General features: G+C 35.6%; 1 protein-coding gene across 5 annotated transcripts in view; it reads left to right on the top strand.

Annotated features, from left to right (window-relative positions):
• Positions 1-21,425, top strand: part of CNTN5 (contactin 5) — a 643,809-nt gene that overhangs the window by 476,272 nt on the left and 146,112 nt on the right. For all 5 annotated transcript variants that reach the window (XM_057399803.1, XM_057399799.1, XM_057399798.1 and 2 more), the window contains one exon: positions 8,908-9,111. In XM_057399803.1, the coding sequence (XP_057255786.1) occupies positions 8,908-9,111 (204 nt within the window). The remainder of the gene's footprint in view (positions 1-8,907; positions 9,112-21,425) is intronic.

The raw sequence follows: 21,425 nt of genomic DNA, 5'->3' as shown, positions 1-21,425 counted from the left end.
TATTTCCTCTTTCAATAATTATGAAAGTCTTCTATTGGAGACTGCAGGGATACAAATTCATGAAGAAGGGAGAACGAAAAGAAGGACAGAGATGATCCAATGAAGGGCTTGTCTTAATGTGGCTTTTCCTGCCACACTAAGTCCCATTAGGAGTTTAGCAAACTACCATGTAGTTCAATCCTGAAGAGTCCATTTTCAGCTGTGCCAAATGAAGATGGAAGGAAGGAGTACTACCAATTTTATTGAGGGTAACAGAGGGTGATCTACATCATATAAAATTTCAAGAAAAGACTAAAATTACCCTGATAACAGACAAGTTCTTTTGACTTCACAGCATCATGCTTCAAGCCTAAAAGAGATAGGGGTTTGAGAAACATAGTTAATCTTCCTAAAACTAAGCGTGTACATAAAGGGAGCAGAATTGCCTGATGTTGGCATTACTTCAAGAATATTTCTCTTATGTATATATATACTGATACAGCAGGTGTCACTTTGTTCTTGCTAAGCAATTGAGAAGGAGAGATTATAATCATGGGACACTGCCCTAGGCTGAAAGTAAGACAACAGAAGGCTATGTATTATCTCAAAATAACAATTATGTGAAAAGTAGAAGATGGATGGAAGCAGTTCACTGGGTTTTCAGTAGTGCAGAGCAATGTACACAGGGACTTAACAGTGTGTTGCCTATATGTAGAAACGTTTAAGAGTCTCTAAATTTCTAAATTTTAAATTATTTATTGTTGCTGAGGTTATTTCTAGTGATTTATTTGTACAACATGGTTGAATACCGTTATCAGCATTCTAGGGCAGTTTGCTAATGTGACATATCTTTTTCTTCATCTGCACTTTGAGTTATTTTTTAATGAAGGTGAAAAAAATAATCTGTCACTTTAAATATGGCCTGATTTTTGACTGATGGGAAGTCAGTTGCATCTTCTTCAGTTTTATTATATGAAAGTGATGATAATGGTACTGGTCTTGATTTGAGATCTTAGGATAATAAATACCATAGGAACAAAGGAGCAGGTGGAAGGAAGATCCATCAATCATATTGTGCCATATGGAATTCACCAAACATTGACCTGCAGATAGACCCAACAAAAGCCTTTAAATTTGAATTAAAATGCCTGCCACCAAGAAAATACAAAGCAGAGAAGCAGTGGCGTGTATCTGAAGTTCAGTATGTGCAGCCATTCAAAGGCAACTCTATGGACCCCGAGTATTCATTTTTTGCCAGTACAATATAATTCCTATGACAACAACTGCATGTGAAGAATGGTGAAGGCTGTTAGAAAAGATAGTGTTCTGAAGTATAAACTAGAACTGCATTACCCTTTTATTTTCATTTCTACATCCAGAAACCTGAAATTGCATCTTTTAAAATAGGTATTTCTGCTACTATTAATCCTTCCTGGCATTGTGTGACATTAAGTGACAAATCTGTTTTCTTTCGTGGAAGCACAAAAAAAGCAAACTAAACCATACATATAAACTCCTTGAGAGACTGATAGTCTGATAACTGGAGTACTAGTATTTTCAGCTAAATTACAGAACCTGCTTAACAGACCTGTTGCTTAATGATGAGTAGAGGAAAGCTAGGGCTTCGAGATTTTGCATCTCTCAGATGGAAAAGATAACATAAGTCTTTGAAATTGACAGATTTGAGTGATGAACATCCTGTCATTAATTTGAGGTTTCGGTGTGGTTTTGGGTTTGTTTTTTTTTTTTTATGAATGTGCTACTTATACCTTTGAAGTGTATTAATCTATTAAATGCATTAATCTGTTAAATGCATTAATCTAATTCAAAAGTCATAAAATGAAATTTCCATGTCATGCAGCAGCTCGCTTGGCACAGGATTCTGGTGTTCACTGCAGGTAACAGTGCTTTGGGGTATGGCTTTTCATTGTACTCACCCCTGCAGCAAACTTAGCTAAGAAGTAGACCATGCTGTAGTAACTATCACATCAGTGCCATTAAAAGGTAGAGAAAATCCAGCATCTTAGCATCATCAGAGAAAAAGAAAGATATAAAGTGTGAAAAAGAGAAAAAGGAAAAAAAACCACAGAACTTTAAATTCTGTTGAACACTTTACCAGAGAAAATAATTCCTCCTTATAATTATTCTATGCATCAATGTGTTTTTCTGAGCCTTAAACAATATTCTCACTATTTTTCCAATTCCACACTTCTCATATGAGTCCAATAGTTTGTCATTACCATAGAATTCTTGTTCATTCAAATTAAGAAACAATCAACTTGTATTACTGTACATTCAACACATTTGCGTCACTAAAAAAGGTTCTAATAATGTTACCAAAATCACAGTTTACAAATTACTCATCCTGCACATTGGCCACTGTAGAAGAGCAGTTGAGATGACAATAAAACTAAGTAGAGCATTTGAAATCATGACTGTTATGGAAAAGTTGAAGAGATTTGGCTGATCTGGCCCTGAAAACAGAAGCCTGGTACACACAAGGATAATGGTCTTCCATTGTAACTGTAAAAGTTTAATATAGGTCATCAACAAAGCATTTTCTATACTTTCTGTACAGTAAGTTGAATAAGTAGTAAACAGTATTAAAAAAATATAGCACCAATATTAATGAAAATTGTCAATGTATTGACTGAGCAATGAAATAGATTATTCTGAGGATCTAAATTTAGGAATTAAAGTCACTGGACATTTTTAAAGACTTGGCTGAGAATATCTAATCTTCCCTGAGAGCAAAAGAAGGGCCTCAATAAACTCATGTGGTTTTGAGTTCTGTTTGATCACAATATTTTGATTCTTTCTGGAACAGGTTTTTTTTTTTTTTTTTTTAAATATGGAAATCATGCCAATGAGCTCAAATATGCTTAATAATCTAGGCTCTTTTCCCAGAAGCCATATTTTTGCTATATGCTATGTGCTTTCTTTAAAGAACATATCTATGAGAAAGATATTTCATCAGTCTTTACATGTTTCAATGACTGGCTACATTTTATACATGTCAGATGTACTAATGAGACTATATTGATTGGGAGAATTGTGTTTCAGGTAAGTGAGCAGTAGATACTGAGCCCCCAGAGCAGAAAAGAAGCAGTTTCATTGCTAGCTGATAAATTGACAATATCTGTTTGCTGTATGTGCATGCATTACAATGCAACAAAAAAAATATCTTCATTAAGTATTTTCTTGGAGGATTAATGAGTACTGATAATAAGCCACAGCAGCAGAAAGAAATGTACCAAAATTATTTATCTGGCCATGGTGGGAAGCTGGAGGAACAATCCATTGCTATCATTCATCTTCGATAAAAAGAAGCCTTTTCCCCTCTGAATGTGAAGCATTCTCCATCATTAGAGGGTACTGCATATTGCACCCTAATTCTGTGGCTGGTGCACACAATATCCAAACAGTGACAGTGATGATAAAGGTGAAAACTGGGCTTGAGATAAAAAAGTTTTCATATTTTCAGCATGGGAGTTCTAGGTGTATAGTTTTCTTGCTAATTCGTTTTGTGTAAACAGAATATTTCTGAATGGTAAAGCAAAGCCAACATGCAAATTTCATGATTTGTAGCTATTTATAGTAAATTCAGCCTGTGATTACGAGTGCCAGTTTTGCTGCTTTTATATATATATATATAAAAAAAAAAAAGAAAGAAAAGAAGCAACTTCTTCAGAGTTGCTAAAAATCCCAGATTATCTCAGATTTTGGATGTCATTGGGCATCAGTGCCATTTATTCATCAAGTACTGCCATCTTGTGGAATTGGAGTAATCAGAGGAAATCCTAAACAGAGGAAGAGGAATGTATTTTCCCAACAGGATACTGTAGAAGATGTAATACTACATCTCCCACTGCATCACAAATAGAATATGCAAATCAGTCTTGTTTCTTGTACAAACACCATAACTCTGCAGAAAACACAATTATGGGATACGTGTTTGCAGAATTTGATGACATTGATGAAATATTTAACCACTGTATTGACCGTACATTTAAGTTTTAGTTGGCCTTAAGGGAGTTTCTGTGGCAATTTTCTTGCTATGACTTTGCTTGCCACCCGGAATACCACTTATCTCAAAACACTGATGAAAAGGCTGTCCAGAAATCTCATGTTAAATGGCTGAAACAAGCAATTTCTTAGGAAAAAAAAAGCCCTGAAGCAAATCTGGGAAACATTCAGTCCCTAACAAACACAGGAGTGAATATTTGGTGCTATTTGACTGATTCCAGCACAGCTCTCCTTACAATACTTGAGGGTTTATTTCTTAATGACCGACAGTGACAGAAAGACTTTTGCGTTACCATAGTACTGACATTTTCTGCATCAGAATGGTATTTCCAGAAACACAATACAGCACTAACAAAAATGCTGATGTGTCAGTATGCCAGCGTGCCAGCTTCATCCATTATGGGAAGTACTTCACATTATGACAGGTCAGAAATTAGTGATGTTAAACAGAGAAAATAGATCTACAAAAATCATTTAAGAAATTACAGTAAACAAGATTTCACACTATAAATTCATTTTGGCAGGAGATAGATGGTCTCGTCTCACTACTTTATCACCAAGTGACCCAGATTTTCACCTACACAATCCACTAAAAAGTACTTAATAAAACACAGAAACAATTGGACATTTGGAAAGCTTTCTGAATGACCTTCAGAAAATATATACAAAGCTCCTTGGAGACATTCTTCTGTAAACAAGGCTGGTCATTCATAAAGAGAAATACCAGTTTTGCAGTTACCCAAACTACTTAAATAGTTTTTACACCAAGACAGAACTTCCCAGCAGAAGAGTCCTTCAGGCCAAGCCACATGAGAATTCCAATTTATAACTACTTCTATATTCATAATTTCTTTGGCTTTTTATGCTCTGTTTCTGTTTGCGTTGGTGAATAGTATCTGCATAAAAGTTCCTTTTGTGTTGGCAGTCAACTGCAATTTCCAAGAAGGTCTCTGCATCGTCTGTGTTGTTTTGGCATACGTGTCACATGAAAAATACAATAGCTGGGCATAAAAATAGAAAATAAACTCAGCATATGTTTTGTAAAGATATTCCAAACTTCTGTATACTGTAGTATTTAGTTACCTATTTTCATTTCAACTTTTTCCCTTATTGAAAGCAGAAAGAGCACAGCATAGAGAAACAATCTAATCAGTTTTTTCTCAAAAGGAGATGACCTCAGAAGGTTCACATCTATAGTAATTTCTTTCTGATTTTACAGTTGCAGTTTGTCTCATTTAGATTTTAGTAGCGCTGACTTTTTAGCTTCAACATCTCTTGCGGATCATTTGTTTACCTGTCAGGCTTGAGACGCATCTCTGGAATTTAGTTTTCTGTTATGTTCTTTGTGCTTAGCCAAATGTCACTGATTCTAAAATATTTTAACATAAACCATTATATGAAAATACAGGCTTGAAGTAGTTCAGTGATAACTGAAGTGAGCTGTGTACAAATAGGACTAGTGTCATCTGGTCTTAGTCTTCTTGTTCTGAAATTCAAAATGTTTACTCAGCAGTTTACTATTTTGGTAGAGTGGGGCTTCAGGTAATATTTAAAGGCAAGCTTCTCTTCTTGTAGCTAACATGCGCTCCTGTGATGAACTGCTGTGGGACTTGTGTCGTGTAACTATGTTCACTGTTGATTCAGAATATTTGACCGTGTGCTGTAAATGACAGACTTGTCTATAATAGACATCAATGTTTTAAATCTTGATTCTTCATCATTCTTTATTAGTTATATTTTTATACATCATTGCAATTATTTGGGTATTCTCTTATTCACAATACTACCAGAAGAAAACATAAAACAAACCAAAACAAAGCGACCCCCCAGGTTTTGTACTTGGACAGCCTTCAGTATGAATTCTGTGGTTTTAATTTTGCTGGCATATAAACTGGGAACAGTCAGAGCCACAGAGCACAAACACCAGTGCATGTTCCATCCTCTGCTATGGCTTCAAATCTGTAAGTGTGTGCCTTTTGTGCAATGGGTCAATGTCAAGGTATACCCATTTTCCCATGATTGCAGTCATTCTTTTAACACTCTTTTGTAAAATAACTTCTGCAGGATCATCCATCTATTTCTGTCAGCTAAAGACTGTTGGGACCCCAGGTCCCAAGCCAGCTGTGGTTGTTTCTGACTGTTCTGCATAGAATGCATTGGAAATTGCAGAGTTTCTCTAAGATATTTCGACTGAAGCCTACGTATGCTGTATGGACATAACCTTAAAAATCATATTTAACAATTGGCTGAACTAATTAACCAGGTCTAATAGGAAAGGAACTTCATAAAGTGTGTAAGGGGCTTTTCACTTTCAAAAAAAAGGTGCAGAATTCCAGACCAATTCCAGAGCTGAGCATTCAGATGCGAAGTCTTTAAGTATTTAAAAAATGTATTCTCAGAGTGTTGCTGTTTAGAAATGAAAAACAGGAGTAATTCCTTCAATGTCAATGCACTGACAATGATGTAAAAGTAAACTGTTAACACTTTTGTCTAGTGGACAAAACACAGATGGTGTAGGTCTGAACAAATAACAACTTGAAATCTGTTCCTTAGGAGTATTTGTAATTAATAAATGAATGATTAACTTCATATGGTTTTTAGGCTACAAGTGGAGAAAATTCTATTCTACATGAGCTACCAATGAACCCACAATGATGACTACTTTGCATTTGGTTTGAACTCCTTTTAAACCAGAGCAACTAGTAAGGCTGATTACTTTCCCTCTGGATTGGTAACAGGTGTCTTCAGTTAAAGCCTATGCGTTTGCCTTGAACTTGTATGTTCATTGTCACTTTGTAGAATTTTATGCAGCCATGAATCATTTCTACTAGGTAAGACATGATAGCAAAAGTGGCAATAAAATTTTGGGGGCTAACTAGTATTTTGCTTTTGGAACTTTTGAACACCTGGGGACTCTCTGTGAGCCCTGAATTCCTTAGGGTTTTGTGTAACCTCTCAGAATTACAATTAGCTCTGAAAAAGGTTTCAAGCAAAAAGTCAGTGTGTGCAGCTTAATTCCCCTGTTTCAGAGAAGTCTTCCTCTACTGTCAGGTAAATATTGTTAATCCTTTAACATAGCTGTTTTTGTACTAATTCCATCATTTTTTCATGAGAAAATTTTCATCTGACTTAAAAACTAGATAGAACTTCTTCAGGATTAATCCAGAACATCCTGCATCTCTGCATCACTGTTGTGATCTAATTAACTGTTGTCTTATATTGGTTAAAAAACAGTTATTGTGCTTTGCTGTTACTTTCTGACCACTGTATGAGGGAACAGTACAATGTAAGGATTGAAAGAACAGATCAGCTGGAACTTCTGCTGCTTTCTGTACTGTTCCAGTCAAAGCACACTCCTGGCTATGGCATATATTTAACTAGGCTGTTAATGTATTTCACACTTCTGTACTGCGAACAGTTATACCAGTTCCTCTTCCATCATTAGCAGAAAAAGACACAGAAAAAAAAATAATTTTTGAGGTGATTCCTCTCATTCCTTTGACCCTTTCATTTTCCAACTAACTTTATATAAAGAAAACATTTTGACTGTAGTGGGGATAAAAGTATGAGGCAACCAGGCTGACATAGGTGCAATTACTGCCTTCATATTGCTGCAGAAGCTGAGAGTAGTCACCTAAGAATTCTGAGCCTAAAAACTTGGAACTTGCTATATGAGTGGAGCACTTTGCAGTAAAGTTTTGGAGCATCAGTAAAGACTTTATATACTGAACTAGCTTCGGCTTTTGTGATTTTGGAGTCTATTCTGTAAAAACTATCATGAGGGGAGATTATGGAAGAAATTCCTTATAGCAAATGTGCCAATTTAATTAGTGAAGGATATATTTTTAAAGTGTAAAGACAAAATGAATCAGTGAAAGATAAGATTGAAAGGAGAACAGCATGCATAAAAGTATATTTAAGGTTACGCCTTTAAAGTCTGAATTGGTGGAAATCCACATGAATAATTCCCTGAAAGGAATTCCCTGCTAAATCAGAATCTCATTAACTTTACGGATACTTCTAATGCTGAGATATTAATGTGTCTAGGTTTTTAATAAATCATGATGTGACCTCATATAGAATAATAGGAAATAATATTTTTTTCTCAACTAATTATTATGAGTATAAAGGGAAAAACTTTTCAGGCGAACAAAATGATTCATGGGATAAAAATAAAAACCAGGCTACTGGCTTTAATTACCATTTTTAAAAATGACTGATTAATTACCATTTTTGAAAATGACTTTGATCCGTCAGATTATGAGGTGAAGCAGTTGGTAGCTTTGGTTTAAGGAATTATTCATTGATTGTAGGGACTTAGCTGCATGTAGGAAGGGTTCTGAGCTTCTTCAGAGAAGCAGATGTAGAAGACAGAAGCGTAGTGGAGTAATATGACTAATAAAAAAATGTTAAGCAGTTATTAGAATCTGCTGATTTTAAAAAGCGGATGTTCAGAATAAAACCTCTTTATGCACATAGTTGCCAAAGTCATCCCTAGCACTATAGGAAGCATCTTGATATATTTCACTGCAAATCTGAACGAGTAGAGACAAGAATGCTTTTTATATTATTTTTGGCTTGACCTGAATGATTAAAAAAGGGAATTATCTAATATTTTATGAATATTCTCTGATTCAATCAAATAATTTAATTATTTTTTTCTGAACTAAATATTTCTTCCCAGGAAAGTGGTGGACTTGGTGTTTATGCTATTTGCAAAATTCCAAGGGGAGGAAAAAAAAAATCTCTTCAATTTTAAATTAAATAAAAAGTTTAAAGCTTTTTTTTTTCCTAGACTATGTCAATAAAATTAATTAACTTTATTTATTGGGTGTATCCGTTAACATGACAGAGTCTTGTTTCCATAATTATCACTTTTTTTTTTTCTCTCTGTTCTTTTAGAGATCATCTATAGCTGGGTATTTAATGAATTCCCATCTTTTGTGACAGAAGACAGCAGACGCTTCATCTCTCAGGAGACAGGCAATCTCTACATCTCCAAGGTGCAAACATCTGATGTTGGCAGTTATATATGCCTGGTAAAAAACACAGTGACAAATGCCAGAGTTTTGAGTCCTCCTACACCTCTGACACTGAGAAATGATGGTAAGAAAGGCATTATTTCTGAGTACCATATGGAAAAGTAAAAATACTAAGCCAAAAACATTCTATTTAATTTAAGAACCATGATTTTATTGTTTTTCAATATATGCATGCATTTACTGCAGCAACCAGCAAAGGAAAGGTGCTCATAGAGACAGTTTCTTTTAAAACATCTAACAGTTGTGAGAATATTTAGACCTCTGAAGGCTGAGGTGCAATCTCACACCTCCTGATGTATTTCATTTAGAACAGTTACTGCTTGCTATTCTGGTGCTCTGTCACTGACAGAGAGAAGCAGTAATGTCTGTTTCTTTAGGGCTCTGTTCAGTTGCCTCAACACAGGTGGCCCCTGCCACACTGAGACACCTGAGACATCCACAGGGGGACTGGCAGTTACCACACAGGGCATACAGATCAGCAGCAGGATGCCAGGAAGTGCATTCATGCATCTCAGGTGACACAAGGCACACATGGTTAGACAGCTGAGCAGAGGTTGTATTGCTTAAAACTTTACCTGTTGCTGCACTAAAGACATGTAACACTTCAACACAGCAGTTCAATACACTGATTAAGTACCAGCAAGAGCATTGCAATAGCTTTGATTATAATAATAGTTACCCAGGTAGTTTGGGATTTCATCAAGGCATAGAAATGCAGTATTTTTTTCTGTAAATAAATACCTAAATCTTATTATTGAGAAGTGTCTTAGGATTCCCCCACACACACCCCAAATCAAAAGAAAATACCTTGCACTAATATTTCTTATGGAACAGTGTGACATTTCAATATAAATGATATGTAACTCCAATTCTTTCAGAGTATCTGCCTATAGAGACGATTGTGTTATTTGCTCTTTTGCAGCTAAAAGATTCATATTTATTGCAATATAATTGCCTTTGTTGTTTTTTTTCTGTCAAAATAATGTTATTTTTGAGAGTAATAATTAATAATTCCATGTCTATATTTTCCTTTTTCCAAGATGTTCCACATTTAGTGATGGTTTCTAGTTCTTCAGAAATACATTTCAGCAGTTCAGCATATGTGAATTCATACTTGCATAAATCAGAGAGATTGATCATGGATTGTAGAGAAAGGAAAGAGACTTTGAGCCTTTTGTCTTGCCTATACCTTTTTCTAGAAACAAGGTTGGTCCTATGCTGTAGAAACTGCTTATAAACACAGATGACTTCTTAGTTTGAGTTTAGTAAAAAATGTCTTCACAGATTAGAATGGAATTAAGTTATTGTTCATGATAATAAGTTGAAATTTCTCTCTGCACAGCATGCAGCCTCTGCAGCAAAAAGCTGAATCTTTTACTGTACCATTTACTATTTTCTTTTGCTGGCTTAGTACCTATGCTAATTATTGAGTTTCAAGTGTTTAGTTTTACTGATTTAAAACAAACAAACAGCAAAATTGACTAGATATGCTTCTATTTGGTCCAGCTTTGTGCAGAAATTCAACAATTAAATATCCATATCATACTAAGAGTACATAGGCACACAATGCAGTTTAAGAAATAGAGTAAATAAGAATAAAGGTAGCAGTCTAAATCTCTGAGCTAAGAAACACAATCTGTGAAGGAAAACTGCACAGATTTTTCTAAATGTCAAGTGGGTAGTATATACCAGCCTCAAGCAAATTCGTGTTTCACTGCTGGCTGTCATATAACTGTCATAATCCAGCCTTCTGATCTGTGCTGGAGTATTGGGGAGGCATTTGTACATGGATGAACTGCTCCTCAGCAGTTTCACAGTTCATTTTTTTCACATGTATAATTTCTACCAGGCTTCCATGCCTTAATTTTTACCTGTTGGAATCTCTGAAAAGCCCCTTTATTCCAATTAAGTTCTTTAGTATTTCTTAGTAGACTGCTTGCTTTCCTATATGACCGAGCAGGTTTCTCGGTGAAGAGACCCAGATTGTCTGCCTAACTTTGCAGTCTCCACAAACCTACCACGAAAAAACATTCAGGAAAATTCTGGTTGCAAAATAATATTTATGATTTATGACCTCTGCCATTTTAGGAAGTTCTACGTCCTCCACAGAATGCAATAATATGGGCATCTTCAAAACTAATATAAAAGTTCCAGTAATGCTAGCATGCCTTTTCTTTGTGATAGAAATTGCTTTAGGTTATATTGCCTTGTTCATTGGCAGATAAAAAAGGGTGATGACAAAATTTTTAAAATACATATACATTATACTCCAAAATAAGGGATAATATAGCTGCTGAAAAGAAGTGCCCAGTAAAGTTAAAGAAAATTAGAGTAATTTGTGGAGAAAGAAACAGCTGAGGATGGACCCTAATAAGGGAGAAATTAAGAATATCTAAGCAGCTGAAAATTTGTTTGAAACTATGTTGCTGAGTTACATGATTTTGAATATGGCTTTTTAAGCTTTTTTTATTATTTAAAAAGTAGAAAACAGATTTGTCAGAAGCCACAAGAAGAGCGTGTGTTTTTAAACAGCTTTTCCAAAAGCCACAATATAAATAAAGCTGTTCATATAGTCTGTATTCTCATATGGACATATGTATCTAACTCAAAATTCAACTTCATATACTTATTGTCATTTACTGATTTTGATATCGAAAGAGTACCTGTACCCAGGAGACTGGGCAGCTTGTGACAAAAAACACTCTTATACCAACATTGGTCTCTATCTATGGGGAAGAAACCAAATGAAATTAAGGCTTTCTGTCAAACTGCAAAAATGTAGGAACTTCCTGGGCTTTTATTAATCTTCTATTTCTTTTGTATGCGTCTCAAAGAGGAACTTAGCTCCGTGATATGAAGCACATTAAATAAAAACATCAAGAAATCCTTCAATGAATTCCGAATAAAATGAATACCTCATTTGTTCAGATGTCCTTGACAATCAGTCATTTTGTACAATTCAATTTTGCTTCAAGTTGGGTTATAAAAACACTCTAAAATTCTAGCTGAGGAGAGAAAAAGTTTTAACATGAAAAAAAAATTACTCATAATTTCATTAAGTGCCTTTATAATGTATTAGAAACTTTGAAGAATTATTTAATAACTGCTTACAAATAATACACAGGTTGTTAAAATGGATCTTTGCAGGCTTGGATGCTGATTGGGAGCAGCAAATTATCTTGACTAATAAAAACCAACAGAAAGCCTCTTCAAATTTAGGAAATAGAAACCTAGAGAGTATAAAACATTTGATGCTTGATTATATAAGGCAGTTGTTTCAAGTTCACACAATTTCATTCCAGTTTTTCTTCCTTTTATATATATATATTTTTTTTTTATTTCTCTTGAAAGGATATTAACTTTAACATTATTACTGTGCAGATGAGAATTAAGTAATACTTCATTTTATCTCCATGTAGATACTGCCTAGTGCTTTGCTGCAGTGAAGTTTCCAGGAAAACAAACAAAACCCTGTACAGTATCAGACATCAGAGGGCATTTTCTACTGTGTTCCATTATACCGAAGTAGTTAATACCTCAACAGAGGTCGGTGTATCTAACCAGACATATACTCACATAACTGAATGCAGACCACCTTCAAATTTTTTTCCATGTCATCATATTTGTCCAATCTGAATCTTGTCTGTCCTAATACTATTGATTAATTCTATGTGATTAATAGTCTCACATAATGATAAAATGTATAGTTCTTAAAGAATTAAGGATGCTAATTTCTACTTTTCCATGATGGAATGTGCTCTGCATGTGTTTATTCAGGTTGAACTCGGAGATATGTTGTTTGGACATTACTGGGTTATCTAAAGATCTCTTTCCTAGCATTAAAAAAAAAGTTTGGGAGAAATCATAGAAATTTCCCCAGTTGTGGAAATTAATCAATAAAAAGGACCAGCATGGGATGGTTAGTTATTAAGTAATACATGCAAATAAAGGTAGGGCAAAATCAACAGTTCCACAGACATAGGCTATTTTCACCCCCAAAGAATGCTGACAGTTGTTAATTAACTGATAACTAACATTAAAAAGATGCACTTAAAGATTAACCCTAACGTTTATAGTCTGCCAGTTTTCCCCTTCCAGAAATGCATAGATCTTTTCTTTAGTACTTGCATTACTAGCTTTGTCTTCTAATATGTTTATTCATATGGAGCTGAATTCTACAAGACACAAACCATACCCATATTGTAATGAGAGCTGAAAATACTTACACAGCTCTGATTTAATCCTGCCAGCTTTTCTGGAGTTTCTGACCTTGTACACTGCATCATTTGTGTGGGTTATATTACAATTAACTTACACTTTTAAGTGTCCAGTCACATCTTATAAAATAATTGTTCAAATCTATAAAAAACATGCAAGATTGGCTAGAAACTGTGGGATCTCCTCCTAATGCTGCAGGACAGAATGTAAACCTGAAATGATCCTACTTTGATTTGTTTTTAAGCAGAGCCAAACTGTCTTTGCAAAATCAAGTTTGATCTCTAGCTGTATACAAAGACGGATAGCACTGACAGAGGCGTCAAAGTACGCAAGGTCTGCTTTAGGGGGAAGGCTGATAAATTGCCAATGTCCTTGCACAGCTATTACTCTTGTGGTAAATATGTTGTTTTTCCACTAAAATTGTAGTAAGGTGTTTTAATGATGGGTCATAATGAAACTGAAAATTAAAGATTTCCCACAGTCTTTGCTTTTCTAATAAAAATACATCCTTCAAGGGTTACAGGTATTCTGAAGAAACACTTCATCTGTTTCATTCTGGCTCTTGTGCTTAGATCCCACTACACAGTTGTCAAAAATAATAGGATGAAAGGCAGGATTAAACAAAGACATAAAATTGGAGGGGGGAAGATTCTTGGTTTTGTTTCAAAGCATAAAATAAATGAGCTCAAGAAGAAATTATTCCTCTCAATTCAGTTCAGGATTGGGAATGATGTTGCATCAAATGGTAGCTATTAAGATTTCAGACAGAGTGTGGTGTTAATGTTATAACTAACGGTGACCAAATTAAAGTTTCAGCAAATCATAGAACAGAATCACAGAATAGTTAGGGTTGGAAAGGACCTTAAGATCATCTAATTCCAACCCCCCGACAATGGCAGGGACACCTCACCCCAGACCATGTCACCTAAGGCTGCCCTTCAACACTGCCAGGGATGGAGCATTGATAATGAAAATAACCTTTACATTTGCAGATGGTTTTAAATGATTAAGAATGGTCATAATTAATGTTTTGTGTCTTACTGTCTGAGGATCTTAAATAGAAGTTCACAAGTGACTGCTTGCTTTGCAATCCTGTGGTAAGGCATAATGTTCAAATCATAGAATCATAGAATAGTTAGGTTTGGAAAGGACCTTAAGATCATCTAGTTCCAACCCCCCTGCCGTGGGCAGGGACACCTCACACTAAACCATATCACCCAAGGCCTCATCCAACCTGGTCTTGAACACTGCCAGGGGTGGAGCATTCACAACCTCCCTGGGCAACCTATTCCAGTGCCTCACCACCCTTACAGGAAAGAATTTCCCTCTTATATCCAACCTAAACTTCCCCTGTTTAAGTTTTAACCCATTACCCCTTGTCCTATCACTACAGTCTCTAAGAATAAATTGTCAGTTTGGTGTTTTTGTCAACATAGTAAAATAAATTAACTGTGAACAGTAGATATTTTGCTTGAGGTTAGGACTGAGGTAAGCTTATAACAAGGATGACTTGTTGTTGTTGTGTCTAAAAAAAAGGGGTATTTTAATAGCTTTTGTTAATGGAAGAGAAATGTTAGTGTTGGCTTGATCTCTCTTATTGAGGAAATAATAGGTTCTTGTATTTTCCTGGCTATATGAGGAGTCTCAACTGGAAAACATTTCCCATATAGGAAGCTCTTTCCAGTTAATTAGGTAACAATGACAGTTAGAGCAACACTGCTTTGTGTCCTAATTGATCGGAAACAAATGAAAAATTCTTTCTTGGATACTGCAATAATTTTGACACTTTTAGTACCTAACTGAAAAGGGGATATTTTGTTTTCATCCTGTAGAAGAATGATGCACGTTACAAGAAAAATGGAGTTTTAAGGTCATATTTGTAGTGCAAACAATTATGTCATTTACTGTAGGAGAAATTAAGTTCTTTGAAAAATGTGAACATGCTATCAGGAAGATAATTAAAAACCCCATGAAAATCAGGTGCTCCTCTTAATAATTTAGATTAAATAAATAGCTTTTATGAACCTGACCTGGATGAAAAGTAGGCAAAAATAAACATTGGCCAATAATGCCCCAGAAAAATCTGCTACAGGTTTCTTGTGCCAAGTTCAATGCAGTCTCCTCCTCTGTTAAAAAAAAAAAAAAAAAAAAAAAGCAGTGCTAGTTCTTTCAGCTTTTTATTGATTATATTTTTGGGCCTCTCAGCAACACGTGTGGTCTAACATGAGGAATCCTGATTTTTGTTTATGTGTATGGGCGCTCAGAGAAATTATCTATATACATAGTCTGAAAATGTTCAAGTTATCAAGTTTCCATACAACTGTATCTGCATAAATCTTCATACTGGAATGTTGTATACACAAGTTGTTCAGATGCCCTCACTCATCTCCAAATATCCAAGGGATGAAGTTCAATTTCACACCATGTGTTGGGTTTATAGAAGAGCTTAGTTTCTATATTACGCATATGTGAGAAATTTTATGGATTGAAGTCTAGGTTATGACTCAATAAAGACCCCTTTACATAGAGAGAGCCAGCAACCTTGGTCATACTTGCTGTCTGCTTGATGTTTTCAAACACAGGAAAACAGAGATCTTGCAGCCCAAACTGTAGACTATTCTGGCCACTCATTCAAAGAACTAGAGAGAACATTGCTGCACCCTTCATTGCTTATTCTGAGATTACCTCATTACTTTTATGTCCTTAAGATTTGCCCCAGTTCCCTTCAGTCATAACACAACCACTTAAAACCGAAAATTAAGTGCTTTTAGTTGTATTTACCGTTTAAGACAGGTAGAAAGCTCTTATGTATATATTGCAAACATACATAACATTTATCAGTCATAAATAACTAATTTTAAAGTATTTCAAGATCAGAATACTGTTACTATAAAGGGCTTTCTAAATAGAGTTCAGAGAGTAACTGCTGGACTAGTGAAATGCAGTATAATACAGTTCTGGTTTTTGCTCAGAGTTAATTTTCCTCCCAGTAGCTGATACAGTGAGTGTCTGGGTGGTATTGCTGGCTTATGTTAAAACACGGCAAATATATAGATGAATTTTAAAGTGGGAAGAGGAAAGTTTTGTTTAAATTTTAATCATTTTGTTTGGTTAAGTGGGACCTTCTACATTTATAACTTCATAATTAGAAATGCATAAACATCTTATCCCCTAGTTGTAAACTAAAGGTTTGTCCCCTTCTTGTGATATATTATGAATCACTAAATTTTCTTTAATATTAGGACAGATTCTAGAATTTCCATCTAGTGTATGTGATTTACTCTCTGAGTAATGTGAAAACGTTGGTACTTTACTGTTCAGTGTATTGCACAATGCAGTTTCACATGATCATCTTTAGGGCTTTTCAAAGGGTAAATTTATAGCTCAAAACTTGGCTAAGAGATCTCTAAATGAAACGAATTCTGTTGGCTGTTATCATAACACAGCCATTCCCATTGTAAATTTTTAGAGACCTGGAGCAGGTGCTGGTCCTTCCACTTAGAATGAGGTTAATGGCAAGTGAGTCCCAATGCATTGAAAATTTCTGCTGCAGTCAGGATATAATGGTGTGTATCATCATTATATTTGAATTAATTTGGTTTGTGTTGTGAATTTACTGTCATTGTGAGACATTTAATGGTGCAGATCTTCCGGGAAAATGTTAAATATTCATTTGTCACAAAAAGACCCATACCATATAGAACCCTAGTTTGCATCACAGGTTCTTGATAGGAGAAGAATTTATTCATTAACATGCCTGCCATCATTTCTTTGTCAAACTTTTCTTAGGTTTGGATATAAATATTCACACAACAGTTCATAATTACAATGTGGTAGGAAACTCAATTTCTAATAGGAATTTCTTACGCAGCAGGACAAGTTCATCACTCCTTGAGAGTTTTCCCAGAAACTGAGAAGAACATCCAAACTAATATGAATCCCCAATAATTTTGTGAGCAGTATCCAGGCTTTAAGAGAATCAGATTAACGTTCCTCCACCATCTGATTTAGCTCAGGGACTTCACCCAAAGCTCTCAGGCAAACATTCTTAATCACTGAGCTACAAGGGTTTTACTATTTGCTAATAAAATAATGGTAAGTATAAAATTGTGCCTAATCTTTCTCTTAAGTACAAGAAAACTTTGGCTTTCATTTTCTCTAGCTCTCTAATGATGTTTGACCCAGAATCCTATATTCTTTTCTAGCTAGTGTCTTAAAAGCTTACCAGTCATTTATTCAAGTATTCCCTGTAACCTGTTCCATTCAAAATTAGTTTCTGAAGTAAGTTAAAGTCCTATTACTTAAATCAGTTTGGAACAAACCCAAATCATTTTAGCTGAAAGGGTTTAAGGAGCTGTCATGGAAGCTCATGTTCTGGGAGATTAAAGGGGTAGTTAACGTATATGGAAGACTAATGGAACAGAAGCATTATCCTCTGCACACAGTTGGAGTAAACTGGAGTAAGATGATGTCATGATTTCTCAGCCATGTGATATTTTTTCCCCATGAAAGCAAGAAGTCTTCTTGACTCAAAATTTTTTTCTTGTCTTCTTGACTCACAATTTTTTTCTTGTCTTCTTGATTCACAATTTTTCTACACTCTTCATCTGAGCTGTAAAAGTCATGGAGTGGCAGGCTAAACGAAGAAGTAGAGCAGTCCTTTTCAAAGTGATAATGACTGATATCCTGTCTGTAGCTTTTTTGCTTGTTCTTAGCTGAAAGGACTGGCAGTCAGAAAGTGATCTTGCTACTTTATTCCATTCTCTATTTCCATTAAATGGCCAAAAGGAAATAGAGTAGTTTTAGCTGTAGCAATATCTGTAAATGTTTGAAATTTTATTACATTTATTCTAGGGGTATGTGAGCACCTCACAATCTGTGTTTGTCACGTTGTTGTGATATAGTGAAATGTATCATCTCTAGTGAGACCCCAGTAGGCGTTCAGTTATGGTGTCCCCAACATAAGAAAATATGAAACTTGGAGCAAGTCTGGAGGAGGCCATGAGGATGATCAGGGGGCTTGAGCACCTCCCATGTGAAGACAGGCTGAGAAAATTGGGGCTATTCAGCCTGGAGAAGAGAAGGCTGTGTGGAGACTTCATAGTAGCCTTCCAGTACCTAAATGGGACCTATAATGATGCTGGAGTGGGACTCTTCATCAGGGACTGTAGTGGTAGGATAAAAGGTAATAGCTTCAAACAGGGAAGATTTAGGTTAGGTAAAAGGAAGAAGTTCTTCTCTGTGGGGGTGGTGAGGCACTGGCACAGGTTGCCCAAGAAAACTGGATGTTCCAGCCTTGGCAGTGTTCAAGGCCAGGCTGGGCAGAGCTTTGAGCATCCTGGTCTAATGGGAGGTGTCCCTGCCCATGTCAGGGGGGTTGGAACTTGATAAGCTTAAGGTCCTTTCCGAGTCTAACTGTTCTATGAATCTATAATTCCATTTTTTGATAGAAAACTAAAATGCGGACAACAACATAGCAAAGGGTTCATAGGACACTTTGCACAGTAGAGATTTGAACTCAAGCCACAGGTTTGCAGCCAAGTCAGAGGAACAACTTAAATGAAACCACTTATTAAAATTAAATCTGATTTTATTAATATTTTTTCTTAGCTAGGTTGGAGAATATGTGATTTGTGGAGAATCGCTCTATGATATTTTCATGATTGTAAAAAAATGTCTGAAGGACTAAATAGGGAAATCAACTCTTCTATAAATATTCGTAACCATTTCTGCCCATGTGACTAACAGACCATTAATTCTAATCAGGTCTAGCTGTGTTTGGTCCTGGGATAATTTGAGTTATTTGAATCAGTGCCTTTTTCAGTAATTAGAGCTACAGCAGAAAGGTATTTTGTCTCAGTTGAGCTTCACCTAGCCAGGGAAGACCTTGGCTAGACAGGCATGAGGCAAGCTGTCCTCACAGGCACTGAAAGGGCAGACACACAAAAACTAGGAAATGTAAGGTGGAATTGTTTCAGAATAAAACCCAGGGCCAAGATTTACTTAAACAAGAAAATTTGGCTTTTAGCCCTTTATTTCATCACAGAAGAAAATTCAAGATCTGGTAAGTTGGATTTTGAATCAGTGCTTCATACCAATCACAAATTCAGCACTACCCACATCTGTACTCAGCTGAAAAGCACAGCTTGTAAAATAAGGAGTGCAATAAACTAACTAAAGAAGCCTAAGGAAGATTGAATCATGGGAGTCATCTCTAGGAAAGGAAAAGGTTGTCCAAAATGAAATATCTTCATGGGACGACACAGCACAGGAGCATTGAGGGAGGCTCCCCGTTCTACAGTGCTCAGACCACATGAGCTCTATGATTTGTTAGACACTTAAAAATCATATATTATGTTTCTATTCTTTGCTGATCAGTTTTATTTATTGTTGTAATTCATGTTTGATAACTGAAAATAAAAAATGACTGAGAGAATTTTTTATGGCCTTAGCCAAACCTCTGAAAGAGAGTCATGTATATTAAGTCTGAGAGAGATTGATTCTGTTGCACATAACTCAATGCCTTGGTAGTTCTTAAAAGTTCAGGTTCCTTTTAGCACCCGATACAAATGAACAGAAGTCTTGATGAAAATGCAGATGGTGATTGTTTTACCATTACTGACTATAAGTGACCATAACAGAAACTGGAAAAGATAAAGATCCTGGAGGTACAGCGGCATAGCAAAGCAATTATACTATAATGTGGGAAGGTTAAGGCCTTTGTAATTCTCTTGATGTCTGTGCAGCTTTAATAGGCTCCTTGGTCTCAAATATCATAAATAATAAGGATTAAAAATATCTCTTTGCAATAATAGACTTTTGTTTCCTAATTTTCATAGGGACACCAAGGAATTGCTCAGTAATTTTTCTTCATTTTTTAGCCAGTTGCTGCAGGCATGTCACTTGCTAATGTAACAATAACCCAGAAGAACAGGACGTGGTACAAAGCTTTAGTAGATCAGAATTTCATTAGGAATATGAAATTATGGCATGGCTCTTGAATATCATTCAATACTTGTACAAATTGCACCTACTAAAGAGAGTTAATGTAAGTAAAAAGCATAAGAGCTGAAAGATAATATTGTTCCTCAGATGTATTCATAAATACTGTATTAATTTAAACGCAAGAATGCCTTATTTCTATTTCCAAAATGCATTTTTTTTTTTCAAGGCTAAAAAGGCAAATGTTTAATAGTATACTACAAATCAACACAGCAATTTTCAGGAACAGAGCCTTACACAAAGGAAAATAAACCCCTCTTTGTTTAAATCCATTGAATCACAAAATGTGTCAGCAAGTATGCCCAGTCAACAGATGCCAGAGATTTAAAAGGAGCACCTCAGGAGTGTAAGACTTCACCGCAAAATGTAAATGAACTGTTTTCAGTAGTGTTCACTACAAGGGAACTTAAGGAAGTTTCTCTATCAAGTTTGAAGTTCTCCTAACTGAAGATTTAATAGATGAGATTTTAGCTGAAATATTGACATTACAAATATTAACAAATCCCCAAGGCCAAGCTCATACAGAAGGAAGCAAAATGGACCATTTTCCTTCGCTTGGCCTCAGGCATAGGAGTGTAGGTAGAAAAGGGGTGGGGGTGTTTTAAAGAGACTCCTAGGAGCATCTGAGGAACTACAGACTGGTAAGTCTGACTTCTGTGTCTTGTTAAGAAAAGCACAGAAAAGTACAATTAGGGTCACAGACCCATGTAGTAATCTGTCTTACCAGACGGTCATATACCATAAAGACAGCTTTTAAAAAGAGAGGTCACGCTTCAATCAATATGCAACTTTCCTGAAAAGTATTGGAGAATATGAACAGGAATGGTCAAGTTAATGCTGTGTACTTTTGTTTCAAATAGCTCTTGAGGTCACTCATCAAAGGCTGTCAATGAAATGAAATTCTCAGAAGGGTTGAAGGGCAGCCCCATTTTGAATTAACAACACATGGGGAAAAAAAGTTCACCTGTTTTAGGAGCATCTGATCATTTTAGAGAACAGGGAGTTAGCCAGTGAAGCCACAAAATAGAATCATAGAATCATAGAATAACTAGGGTTGGAAAGGACCAACTAACCATCTAGTTCTTTTTCTGGTACTTCAGCATTCAACACATAAATGATCTGGAAAGGAAATGAACACAGAAGTAGAAAAGTTTGTTG

This window comes from Pezoporus wallicus, unplaced genomic scaffold, assembly GCF_028554395.1.
Source record: "Pezoporus wallicus isolate ANWC-B61680 ecotype Strahan unplaced genomic scaffold, APGP_CSIRO_Pwel_v1 scaffold_6446, whole genome shotgun sequence".
In the NCBI taxonomy this organism is placed as follows: Eukaryota; Metazoa; Chordata; class Aves; order Psittaciformes; family Psittacidae; genus Pezoporus; species Pezoporus wallicus.
This window is presented reverse-complemented; position numbering and strand designations above follow the sequence as displayed.